Consider the following 13,470-nt stretch of genomic DNA (forward strand, 5'->3'; position numbering starts at 1 on the left):
GGTGTGTGGGTGGTGGGTTTTAATGTTGGGGGGGTACTGTATTTTTTTTACACGTAAAAGAGCTGATTACTTTGGGGAAATGCCCCGCAAAAGGCCCTTTTAACGGCTATTTGTAATTTAGTATAGGGTAGGGAATTTTTTTTATTTTGGGGGGCTTTTTTATTTTATTAGGGGGATTAGATTAGGTGTAATTAGTTTAAAATTCTTGTAATTATTTTATTATTTTTGTAATTTAGTGGGGGTTTTTTTTCGTAATTTATTTTATTTTATTTAATTGTAGTTAGTTTAGGTAATTAATTTAATTATAGTGTAGTGTTAGGTGTAATTGTAACTTAGGTTAGGGTTTATTTTACAGGTAAATTTGTACTTATTTTAGCTAGGTAGTTATTAAATAGTTAATAACTATTTAATAACTATTGTACCTAGTTAAAATAAATACAAAGTTGCCTGTAAAATAAAAATAAACCCTAAGATGGCTACAATGTAATTATTAGTTATATTGTAGCTAACTTATGGTTTATTTTATAGGTTAGTTTTAGGGTTAGACTTAGGTTTAGGGGTTAATAAATTTAGTATAGTGGCGGTGAAGTTGGGGGCGGCAGATTAGGGGTTAATAAATGTAGGTAGGTGTCGGCGATGTTAGGGACAGCAGATTAGGGGTTAATAATATTTAACTAGTGTTTGCGAGGCGGGAGTGCGGCGGTTTAGGGGTTAATACATTTATTTAAGTGGCGGCGATGTCCGGTCGGCAGATTAGGGGTTAAAAACTTTATTTAAGTTTTTGCGATGTGGGGGGGGGGGGCTCGGTTTAGGGGTTAATAGGTAGTTTATGGGTGTTAGTGAACTTTTTAGCACTTTAGTTAAGAGTTTTATGTTACGGCGTTAGCCCATAAAACTCTTAACTACTGACTTTTAAATGCGGTAGGAGTCTTGACAGGAGAGGCTGTACCGCTCACTTTCTCCAAGACTCGTAATACCGGCGTTAGAAAAATCCCATAGAAAAGATAGGATACGCAATTGATGTAAGGGGATTTGCGGTATGCTCGAGTCGCAGAAAAAAAGTGAGCGGTACACCTGTACCTGCCAGACTCGTAATACCAGTGGGCGTTAAAAAGCAGCGTTGGGACCTCTAAACGCTGATTTTTAAGGCTAACGCAAGACTAATCTAGCCGATTGTGTTTTGGCTCCTGGGTGGGACTTCAGCTGTGTGTTTAATCATTCTGCATGGGTTAAACACATAAGGGCCGATCACAATCCTTTTAGAAAAGAAACAACAACTAAGGATTTTCAACAGAAAAACACAATTAAAGTCCTTTGGGATTTTTGTAGATAATTTGTTACGGTTTTGCAAAATATTGTGATCAACCCCATAGTAAGAAAAGGAAATAAACACACAAAAAAATCAATCTATCAAATGGTTTGCTCTTCATAAACAATAACTAACTTTTTAACATTTTTCTTTTCATTATAGTATAATGCAAAAGAGGATTTATATCTTTAAAGACCAGGAACCTCATACGGGTCCACAATTATCCACCTGGGCTATATTATTTTGTGTGGTGGAAAAATGAATTTGGCCTTAAATAGACACAAAACTATCACCTAGATTACGAGTTTTGCATTAGAAGCTGTGCGGTGCTAATGAGCAGTTTATGCTCACCGCTCACTTACAGACAACGCTGGTATTACAGGTTTTTACAAACCCGGCGTTAACTGCAAAAAAGTGAGTGTAGAGCAAAATTTTGCTCCACATCTCACTCTAATACCAGCGTTGCTTACGTTAGCGGTAAGCTGTCTGAAGGTACTCGTGCACGATTTCCGCATAAGAATCAATGGGGGAGAGCCGGATGAAAAAACAACCTAACACCTGCAAAAAAGCAGCGTTTAGCTCCTAACCCAGCCCCATTGATTCCTATGGGGAAATAAAAGTTATGTATCCACCTAACACCCTAACATGAACCATGAGTCTAAACACCCCTAATCTTACACTTATTAACCCCTAATCTGCCACCCCGACATCGCGGACACCTACATTATATTATTAACCCCTAATCTGCCGCACCCAACGTCTCCGCCACTATAATAAACATAATAACCCCTAAACCTAAGTCTAACCCTAACACCCCCTAACATAAATATAATTTAAATAAATCTAAATAAAAATAACTATCATTAACTAAATGATTCCTATTTAAAACTAAATACTTACCTATAAAATAAACCCTAAGCTAGAAACAATATAACTAATAGTTACATTGTAGCTAGCTTAGGGTTTATTTTTATTTTACAGGCAAGTTTGTATTTATTTTAACTAGGTACAATAGATATTAAATAGTTATTAACTATTTAATAACTACCTAGTTAAATAAATTCAAAAGTACCTGTAAAATAAAAACTAACCTAAGTTACAATAATACCTAACACTACACTATAATTAAATAAATTAAATACATTAAATGCAATTAAATACACTTACATTAAATTATCTAAAGTACAAAAACAAACAAACACTAAATTACAAAAAATAATAAAATAATTACAAGAATTTTAAACTAATTACACCTAATCTAATCCCCCTAATAAAAAAAAAGCCCCCCCAAAATAAAAAAAATTCCCTACCCTATACTAAATTACAAATAGCCCTTAAAAGGGCCTTTTGCGGGGCATTGCCCCAAAGTAATCAGCTCTTTTACCTGTAAAAAAAAATACAATACCCCCCAACATTAAAACCCACCACCCACACACCCAACCCTACTCTAAAACCCACCCAATCCCCCCTTAATAAAACCTAACACTACCCCCTTGAAGATCACCCTACCTTGAGACGTCTTCACCCAGCCGGGCAGAAGTTGTCCTCCAGACGGGCAGAAGTCTTCATCCAGACGGCATCTTCTATCTTCATCCATCCGGAGCGGAGCGGGTCCATCTTGAAGCCAGCCGACGCGGAGCATCCATCCAGACCGATGACTACCCGACGAATGACGGTTCCTTTAAATGACGTCATCCAAGATGGCGTCCCTTGAATTCCGATTGGCTGATAGGATTCTATCAGCCAATCGGAATTAAGGTAGGAAAAATCCTATTGGCTGATGCAATCAGCCAATAGAATTGAGCTCACATTCTATTGGCTGATTGGAACAGCCAATAGAATGTGAGCTCAATCCTATTGGCTGATTGCATCAGCCTATAGGATTTTTCCTACCTTAATTCCGATTGGCTGATAGAATCCTATAAGCCAATCGGAATTCAAGGGACACCATCTTGGATGACGTCATTTAAAGGAACCGTCATTCGTCGGGTAGTCGTCAGTCTGGATGGATGCTCCGCATCGGCTGGCTTCAAGATGGACCCACTCCGGATGGATGAACATAGAAGATGTCACCTGGATGAAGACTTCTGCCCGTCTGGAGGTCTTCTTCTGCCCGGATCGGATGAAGACTTCTGCTCCTCTGGAGGACCACTTGTGCCCAGCTGGGTGAAGACATCTCAAGGTAGGGTGATCTTCAAGGGGGTAGTGTTAGGTTTTATTAAGGAGGGATTGGGTGGGTTTTAGAGTAGGGTTGGGTGTGTGGGTAGTGGGTTTTAATGTTGGGGGGTATTGTATTTTTTTTTACAGGTAAAGGAGATGATTACTTTGGGGCAATGCCCCACAAAAGGCCCTTTTAAGGGCTATTTGTAATTTAGTATAGGGTAGGGATTTTTTTTTATTTTGGGGGACTTTTTTATTTTATTAGGGGGATTAGATTAGGTGTAATTAGTTTAAAATTCTTGTAATTATTTTATTATTTTTTGTAATTTAGTGGGGGGGGTTCGTAATTTAGTTTATTTAATTTAATTGTATTTAATTGTAGTTAGTTTAGGTAATTAATTTAATTATAGTGTAGTGTTAGGTGTAATTGTAACTTAGGTTAGGGTTTATTTTACAGGTAAATTTGTACTTATTTTAGCTAGGTAGTTATTAAATAGTTAATAACTATTTAATAACTATTGTACCTAGTTAAAATAAATACAAAGTTGCCTGTAAAATAAAAATAAACCCTAAGATGGCTACAATGTAATTATTAGTTATACTGTAGGTATCTTATGGTTTATTTTATAGGTAAGTATTTAGTTTTAAATAGGATTAATTTATTTAATTGTAGTAATTTTATTTCGTTTAATTTAAATTATATTGAAGTTAGGGGGGTTAGTTTTAGGGTTAGACTTAGGTTTAGGGGTTAATAAATTTAGTATAGTGGCGGCGAAGTTGGGGGCGGCAGATTAAGGGTTAATAAATTAAGGTAGGTGTCGGCGATGTTAGGGACAGCAGATTAGGGGTTAATAATATTTAACTAGTGTTTGCGAGGCGGGAGTGCGGCGGTTTAGGGGTTAATACATTTATTTAAGTGGTGGCGATGTCCGGTCGGCAGATTAGGGGTTAAAAACTTTATTTAAGTGTTTGCGATGTGGGGGGGGGCCTCGGTTTAGGGGTTAATAAGTAGTTTATGGGTGTTAGTGAACTTTTTAGCACTTTAGTTAAGAGCTTTATGTTACGGCGTTAGCCCATAAAACTCTTAACGACTGACTTTTAAATGCGGTAGGAGTCTTGACAGGAGAGGCTGTACCGCTCACTTTCTCCAAGATTCGTAATACCGGCGTCAGGAAAATACCATAGAAAAGAATGGATACGCAATTGACGTAAGGGGATTTGCGGTATGTTAAAATCGTGGAAAAAAGTGAGCAGTACACCTGAACCTGTCAGACTCGTAATACTAACGGGCGTTAAAAAGCAGCGTTGGGACCTCTCAACACTGCTTTTTAAGGCTAACGCAAGACTCGTAATCTAGCCGATTTTGTTTTGGCTCCTGGGTGGGACTTCAGCTCTGTGTTTAATCATTCTGCATGGGTTAAACACATAAGGGCCGATCACAATCCTTTAAGAAACAAAACAACAACTAAGGATTTTCAACAGAAAAACACAATTAAAGTCCTTTGGGATTTTTGTAGATAACATGTTTTTGCAAAATATTGTGATCAAGAAAAGGAAATAAACACAAAAAAAAATCTATCAAATGGTTTGCTCTTCATAAACAATAACTAACTTTTTAACATTTTTCTTTTCATTATAGTATAATGCAAAAGGGGATGTATATCTTTAAAGACCAGGAACCTCATACGGGTCCACAATTATCAACCTGGGCTATATTATTTTGTGTGGTGGAAAAATGAATTTGGCCTTAAATAGACACAAAACTATCACCTAGATTACGAGTTTTGCGTTAGAAGCTGTGCGGTGCTAATGAGCAGTTAATGCTCACTGCTCGCTTACAGACAACGCTGGTATTACGGGTTTTTACAAACCTGGCGTTAACCACAAAAAAGTGAGCGTAGAGCAAAATTTTGCTCCACATCTCACTCTAATACCAGCGTTGCTTACGTTAGCGGTAAGCTGGCTAACGTAAGCTATAATATTTATTATAGTGATGGCGATGTCCGGTTCGGCAGATTAGGAGTTAAAAAATTTATTATAGTGTTTGCAAAGTGGGAGGGCCTTTAGGGGTTAATAGGCAGTTTATGGGTGTTAGTGTACTTTTTAGCACTTTAGTTAAGAGTTTTATGCTACGGCGTTGTAGTGTAAAACTCTTAACTACTGACTTTAAAATGCGGAACCAGTCTTGACAGGAGAGGGTCTACCGCTCACTTTTTGTCAGACTCGTAATACCAGCGCTATGCAAGTCCCATTGAAAAAATAGGATACGCAATTTACGTAAGTGGATTTGCAGTATTTCCAAGTCTGGCCGAAAAAGTGAGCGGTACACCTGTACCTGCAAGACTCGTAATACCAGCGGGCTTTTTAACCCTAGCGCACAACTCGTAATCTAGCTGTATATTTGTGTTGAATATAAAAGTGGTCATTTTATAATGTAGTACATTTCTTGTAAAGCACATGTGTCTTTAAACTTTATTTTGTTTTTATGAATGGGAGGTGTGTCACTGTCCATCAAAACAGCAGTGGGAATTGTACATATTATAATAAGATAGGAGCGCCAAAAGAGGCAAGGCCAAAGGTTAAGGGAATAGATGGTATAATGTAGTCAGAATTAGGATTGGAGTTAGGATTAGAATCAATCCTCTATGATGGTGGACCACAAAGGTTGTATTAGTCCTACCTAATGTCTTAGTAAATTCGTTAAAAGCGTGAAGTCCAAGCGTTTGGCGCTTTGGATTGGGGGTTAGGGTCACATGTGCTGTGAAGGCATATGTAGGTGCAGGTCAAATTATATTACAGTGGAGAATTGCTATATATGGGAATACTAAATGACACAGAACATACGTCTTCCAAATAAAATATCACAGTTTAATACAATTTCATACAATTCGATACAAGTTACACAAGAAAATATGGATCCATAACAGTGTTAAAAAGGTTTAAAAACAATATGGCGGTAAAATCCTAAAATTCTAAAAACAATTAGAAATGGGTGAAGTTTATCTAACAAGATCTCCACGTATGTGAGGGGGAGGGCAAAAAGAGGAACAGCTGTACAGCATATATTACATATTCTAATATAATAACAATATAAATATGTCGGTAAAAGATAATAATGATGATGATATACAAATGAGCAAATATGTAGTTAGAAAAAATGTGGTCTCTAGACAGACGTGAAGGCAGTCCAAATTAGTGAAAAAGTGGTTCAATCCGTGAAAGAACACAAAAAAGTTCAATGGTTATTTAGAATAAAGTTCACAAAAAAGTTTTCCAAAGTGTATAATCCTTTTTGAAAAAACGTGATGTCTCAAAAAGATGATAGAAAAATATCCAAAAATATAAAAATATATATCACTGAGTGATCACTGAAAAACCAAAAATTGTTTAAACTTCAAAAAGCCTGTGGTTCTTGGTAGAGTGCACAAAAATATAAAAATAAAAAATGTAATGCAAAAATTAGAACAAAAGTCTTGAGAAAGGCCTCTACTGCAGGCCGAAACGTGTTGACAAGTATATGGTGAGCATTATCCCTTTTTACTATTGCTTATTTATAACAATATCACACTATGTTGTTATCTTTTGTTTACAGGTTTTGAGGATTCCCCAAGTTCTTTTCTATATATTTTTTCTAATTTTTGTTCTAATTTTTGCATTACATTTTTGATTTTTATATTTTTGTGCACTCTACCAAGAACCACAGGCTTTTTGAAGTTTAAACAATTTTTGGTTTTTCAGTGATCACGTTCACTAGTTTGTGCACACACCAGTCACATTTATATATTTTTATATTTTTGGATATTTTTCTATCATCTTTTTGAGACATCACGTTTTTTCAAAAAGGATTATACACTTTGGAAAACTTTTTTGTGAACTTTATTCTAAATAACCATTGAACTTTTTTGTGTTCTTTCACGGATTGAACCACTTTTTCACTAATTTGGACTGCCTTCACGTCTGTCTAGAGACCACATTTTTTCTAACTACATATTTGCTCATTTGTATATCATCATCATTATTATCTTTTACCGACATATTTATATTGTTATTATATTAGAATATGTAATATATGCTGTACAGCTGTTCCTCTTTTTGCCCTCCCCCTCACATACGTGGAGATCTTGTTAGATAAACTTCACCCATTTCTAATTGTTTTTAGAATTTTAGGATTTTACCGCCATATTGTTTTTAAACCTTTTTAACACTGTTATGGATCCATATTTTCTTGTGTAACTTGTATCGAATTGTATGAAATTGTATTAAACTGTGATATTTTATTTGGAAGATGTATGTTCTGTGTCATTTAGTATTCCCATATATAGCAATTCTCCACTGTAATATAATTTGACCTGCACCTACATATGCCTTCACAGCACATGTGACCCTAACCCCCAATCCAAAGCGCCAAACGCTTGGACTTCACGCTTTTAACGAATTTACTAAGACATTAGGTAGGACTAATACAACCTTTGTGGTCCACCATCATAGAGGATTGATTCTAATCCTAACTCCAATCCTAATTCTGACTACATTATACCATCTATTCCCTTAACCTTTGGCCTTGCCTCTTTTGGCGCTCCTATCTTATTGTCTATTTACACTACAGCATACACCGCAGACTTTTTTGGGGATCCGCTTTAGACAGGAGCCACAGGTCACCCTATACACAAGCGCTACAAGTAAAATCAATTTGCTCTGAATTGTACATATTAGCCAGTGAGAAACCAGTCCCTTAGACCAGCGGTACACAGACATACACATTCTGTTTTTAAAATCATTACAAAACAGCTTTGACATTAAAAAAGCAATCTTTAAATAATGTGATTTGAAATGTATGATATGGGTTTACTGTCCTATGTGCAATAAATACTTACATCTTCAATTAGGTTGCAAATGATCTCATTATTGAAGAAATCTATGGGAGTCCATTCAATTCCCTATAATTAAAAGCACAATTGAGTAACTACCTATAGTTAAGACAAAAAAAACAATGTACTTTGTTTAATACATGTACAAAACCCTTTATCCAAACTTCTTGGGAACAAAAAAGGCTTAGATGTTGGAATACTTTTGATTTCAGGACAGTTTGGATATCAATATCTTATGTAATGTAGACAATGTTTAAATGCATAATACAGCTTATACATGCAACCTAAATGTTTTTTTATATCATGTCTAATACTTATGCATATATAACATCAGTGAGATACAACAGTGCTGTAATCAAAAGGCACTTTTTTTTTTAATAAATATAGACCTATTTGCATTTTGGAGCACAAAAACTAAACCAAAGACACAGGCAGAGAATATTGTGACTTACTGGTGGGGAAAATGTATTTTGTAATATTATTATTTTAAAAAAAAATATTTATGGTCAGAAATGCATAGAAATATAGTCTGTCCTTGTTTAAACTCAAGCTAAATTGTGTTATTTGTCATCCCCCCTGTATTGGAAGCAAACAATAACGGTTAATATCCTGTACACTTCAACTTGTTAAGCCTCATTATATAAAAGATGATAACTTTGATTTATTTATTTTTTTTAAACTTGGAATTTTTTGGCAATGCAATTCCCCGGTGTTGAAGGAGGCTAGGGGGGAGGACAACCTTCCCTGGCTTGAACTCATATCCTTATGTCTCCTTCTTCTTTCAAATAATAATAGTCTCATTAAAGGGCCATGATACCCACATTTTTTCTTTCATGATTTAGAAAGAGAATGCATTTTTAAACATCTTTCTAATTTACTTTTATTATCTAATTTGTTTTATTCTCTTGATATTCTTTGCTGAAAAGCATATCTAGATATGTTCAGTAGCTGCTGATTGGTTGCTGCACATAGAAGTCTCATGTGATTGGCTCACCCATGTGCATTGCTTTTTCTTCAAATAAGGATATCTCAAAAATTAAGCAAAATAAATAATAGAAGTAAATTGTAATGTTGTTTAAATTTGTATGTTCTATCTGAATCATGAAAGAAAGATTTTGGGTTTAGTGGCCCATTAAGGCATACGTTGTTATTTGTTTTTGGTTATATTCTACTGAAACAAAATAATCTAAATCTAAATTCTAATTCTTCACCAAAATGCACTTGATTTATTATAATTTTTTGCAGCCACTGCATTTTGTACGTTGACTTTCTTTTTTTTTTGTAATTGATTACATTTGTTGTCTCTTTTTCATTTGTTTGTACCATATCATTATTTAATCTGAATCGCACTCAGTGTTGAGTTATTGTTTGTCCTTCTGTTACTACTCATTAAAATTCAATAAAATTCTAGAACTAAACATAAATAAATATTTGGATTTTGGATTTTGATACCTCACACTTTATTTTGGGGGCAATTGGTGGATATTTTAAAAATTAACCGGAGATCTGATCTCTGGTTAATTTTTAGAGTGCTAATTGCTACTGCGAGCTTGCGGTACCATTAAACAACCACTTGTAATGGCTGGTTTGCCTGAATTTGCCCGTTTGCGGATGCGCAATAAATTAGAGCTCCACTTGCAATCTAGCCCTAGATGTATAACGTCAAGAATAATAGTAATCCTGCAGAAATATGTGGAAATATATTTTCTACTGTTGAACTAGGAGAAACAATGATACGGCAGTAATAATAAAAACTGCAATACTGTACCAGCTTTAAACTTAAAACATATTGGTAAAGTTATCGGTAAAGTTAATATAAGTAATCTAAGTAATAATATAAGAAATGTAGTTAGCCAGTTCAGTAACAGAACAGAAATCAAGAATCCTGATATAACATAAAATACATAGTTTACCTCTCTAACATATTCCTCTTGTTCTTCTTTTAAAGTCATTTGGATAAATATCTGTTGCAGTTTCTCATTACAGTAGTTAATAATAAATTGTTCAAAGCTGTTATCCTTAAAAAAAAAAGAAAAAGACAAGAATTTAGACACTTCATAATGGCTCTTTTTTATGCACCAATCACCTTTTGTGAAATTAAGCATTCCTTTGCCTATAATTAGACTTACCTCCAGGATTTCAAATCCATAAATGTCCAACACACCCATCACTTTCTTTCCCTGAAACTCTGAGACCTGTAAATGAAAAAAAATCCAATTCAATATACTGTATTTCAAAGATGTGTGTATTAAATACCAAGGGGTAGAATTATCAAAGTGCGAACGGACATGATCCGCTGTAGCGATCATGTCCGCCGCACATCGATAAATGCAGACAGCATACGCTGTCAGCATTTATCATTGCACAAGCATTTAACAAGAAATGCTTTTGCAATGCTGACCCCTGCAGATTCACGGCTGCTAGCAAGGGGTGTCAATCAACCCGATCATATCCGATAGGGCTGATTGCTGTCTGCCGCCTCAGAGGTGTTGTACGAGTTAAGGAACAGCGGTCTAAAGACAGCTGCTTTTTAACTCCTTTTTCTGGCGAACCTGAAGGCTCGCACAGAAACTGATGCATTGGAGCCGATTGACAGCTTGATAAATCGGCCCCCAAAGTTTGATATAAATCACCAGGGTGGTTCTATTGATTTATTAGAATTACTTTACATAGAATTACTACCATGTCCTGTTACTTACCTAACCATGGATGCCCTTCCAATTAAGACTTTTTTTATACTAAACTAGATACAGCCAATCAGCTGCCATACTCTCTGTCCCATGGAAACTAAGCAGATAAAGTTCAGAGGATCAAACCGAAAGGAAAAATGATATGGAGAATACCAAAATTCCAAAAGTATGCACTTGTAGCACTCTGGGCCCTAAACTAAAGGGCAGGTGGTCCCACCAGGATTTTAAAATATAACTTTTATTATTGAAATTAAAAAAACAAATTGTTGGTTGAAGTACACACACAATTAAAATACACTCCAGTACCAAATTCTAGTGGTATTACGTTTTTTTGATCCCAAAATATTGAGATTAGGCCTATATATGTTCACAGTTATGAGTGATCTAAAAAGTAACAAATAAGTAATCTAACTGTGAACATATATAGGCCTAATCTCAATATTTTGTGACCAAAAAAACGTAATACCACTAGAATTTGGTACTGGAGTGTATTTTAATTGTGTGTGTACTTCAACCAACAATTTGGCTTTTTAATTTCAATAATAAAAGTTATATTTTAAAATCCTGGTGGGACCACCTGCCCTTTAGTTTAGGGCCCAGAGTGCTACAAGTGCATACTTTTGGAATTTTGGTATTCTCCATATCATTTTTCCTTTCGGTTTGATTGATTTTGTGCACAAGCACCATTTCCTCTATATACCAACACAGTTATTATATATTAATCAGTTGAATATACAGGTAAATAAAATTAATGAGGAAAAGCTCGAGTAGTGCCACTATTCATTTTTGTGTGTCAAAGTTCAGAGGATGGTTAGTGCTGTCATAAACCATCAGTATAGCACTAAGCAGCTGGAGCAAAGATTTAAAAGCATAGTCTACTTAGCTTTAGTGGATTGGCTGTACATATGGTTAGGTGGTAAGTTAAAGATCAATAATGAAGGGTGTATCAATTTATTATTAAACAACCTATTACAAAACGTTTTTCCTAAAAACACATGCGTTCCTCACCCCACTAATGTCAATGCAGTGAAGAAAAGTTTAACATTACAGATTACAATTGGAGCAGTATTTAACATTCCTGTGCATGCACTTACTCCACTAGAAGTAAGGTTTTTGCATGCATCGGATTGCGCTTGTATTGTTGAAAGTAAAACATATTCATTCACGTGCTAACCCGATGGAAGCAAAAAGCCGAAGTTAGAATATTGTGACCATGACATATTCCCCCATAGACGTCAATGGACCAAATAAATTGAAAATAAACACAGTTATATAATGTAAGTCGATGGGAAGTATATATTATAACAACATATATTATATGTATTATTATATAACATTATAATATATTAATTAAAACCCTGAAATTAATGTTACAAATGTAACAACAGCAATATAAAATATTTTTATGCTTGGTAAGCATGTCGCTATCCATCAATAAGACAGTGGGGAGGTCTGTTTATCAGCCAGTGGGCAGTCATTTTGCTGCATATAAAAAAGACATATATAAAATATATAGCAATTTTTTTACAGTTCACTGTACTGGCCCTTAAAGAAAGCAAATGAATGGCAAGTTACTCACATGTCATGTGCTGTACACAGTATTACAATGTTGTACTATATATAAATGCAGATGTCAAAAACGTATCTGCAAATCTTTTGCTTTCAGCTAAGGATCCTGTGGAATAACGTCCTCAATAGTGGTCACGTGATCACTAGGAACAGGCGCTATTGTGAAACAGCGCAATTGAACCGACGCAAAACAAGAGCTACCTGTATATTGCATGTATATTTTAGTTAGTATTAATGTTATTACCAAAATCATCATATCTTTGATACAAACAAAATGTTTAACGTACAAATAAGCAAAGAGACTGCTGCTTTTGCCTTTATGTTTTCAGTATAAAAGATTTAGGGCAGGATTACGGGTGGAGCGCTAACAGTTACGCACGAGCGATAAGGGGTTGCATCAGGTTTTTTCACTCATATTACATATTGAAAGTAAACGTGATCGCTTGAGGTAATTGAAGTGAATGTGTTGGTTAACTGTTTTGCAAAGCAAAAAAGTCTCACAAAACACATCAAAAATACATTACAAATTGCAGTTACACTCATATTTACACCATCTAATAAAAATTATTTTAAATGGCAAAAAAAAAAGATATGAGGTCTCAGGTGTTAGAAAAAGGGGCATGTAAATGGCTTTAACATTGATATATATTATTATTATTCTTTATTTATAAAGCGCCAACAGATTCCGCAGCGCTCTCCATGGGAAACAAAGATAAATGGACAGTACAATACAATATGAGCAATATGAGATACCAGACAATATTTAACAAACAAATACAGGGGGAATTGGGAGCCCTGTTCCCGTGGGAACTTACAATCTAGATGGGTAGGAGGGTGAGAAACAGGAGGTGGGGACTGCAAAGGTGGGAATGAT

At 35.2% G+C, this 13,470-nt stretch overlaps 1 protein-coding gene across 1 annotated transcript in view; it reads right to left on the reverse strand.

Moving 5' to 3' along the window:
• Positions 1-13,470, reverse strand: part of MYO1A (myosin IA) — a 182,537-nt gene that overhangs the window by 54,665 nt on the left and 114,402 nt on the right. Inside the window, exons 13-15 of the mRNA XM_053708171.1 lie at positions 10,467-10,532; positions 10,251-10,355; positions 8,344-8,406 (exon numbers count right to left, since the gene is read on the reverse strand). Coding sequence (XP_053564146.1) covers positions 8,344-8,406; positions 10,251-10,355; positions 10,467-10,532 — 234 coding nt within the window. The remainder of the gene's footprint in view (positions 1-8,343; positions 8,407-10,250; positions 10,356-10,466; positions 10,533-13,470) is intronic.

This window comes from Bombina bombina, chromosome 3 (assembly GCF_027579735.1).
Source record: "Bombina bombina isolate aBomBom1 chromosome 3, aBomBom1.pri, whole genome shotgun sequence".
NCBI classification, from domain to species: domain Eukaryota; kingdom Metazoa; phylum Chordata; class Amphibia; order Anura; family Bombinatoridae; genus Bombina; species Bombina bombina.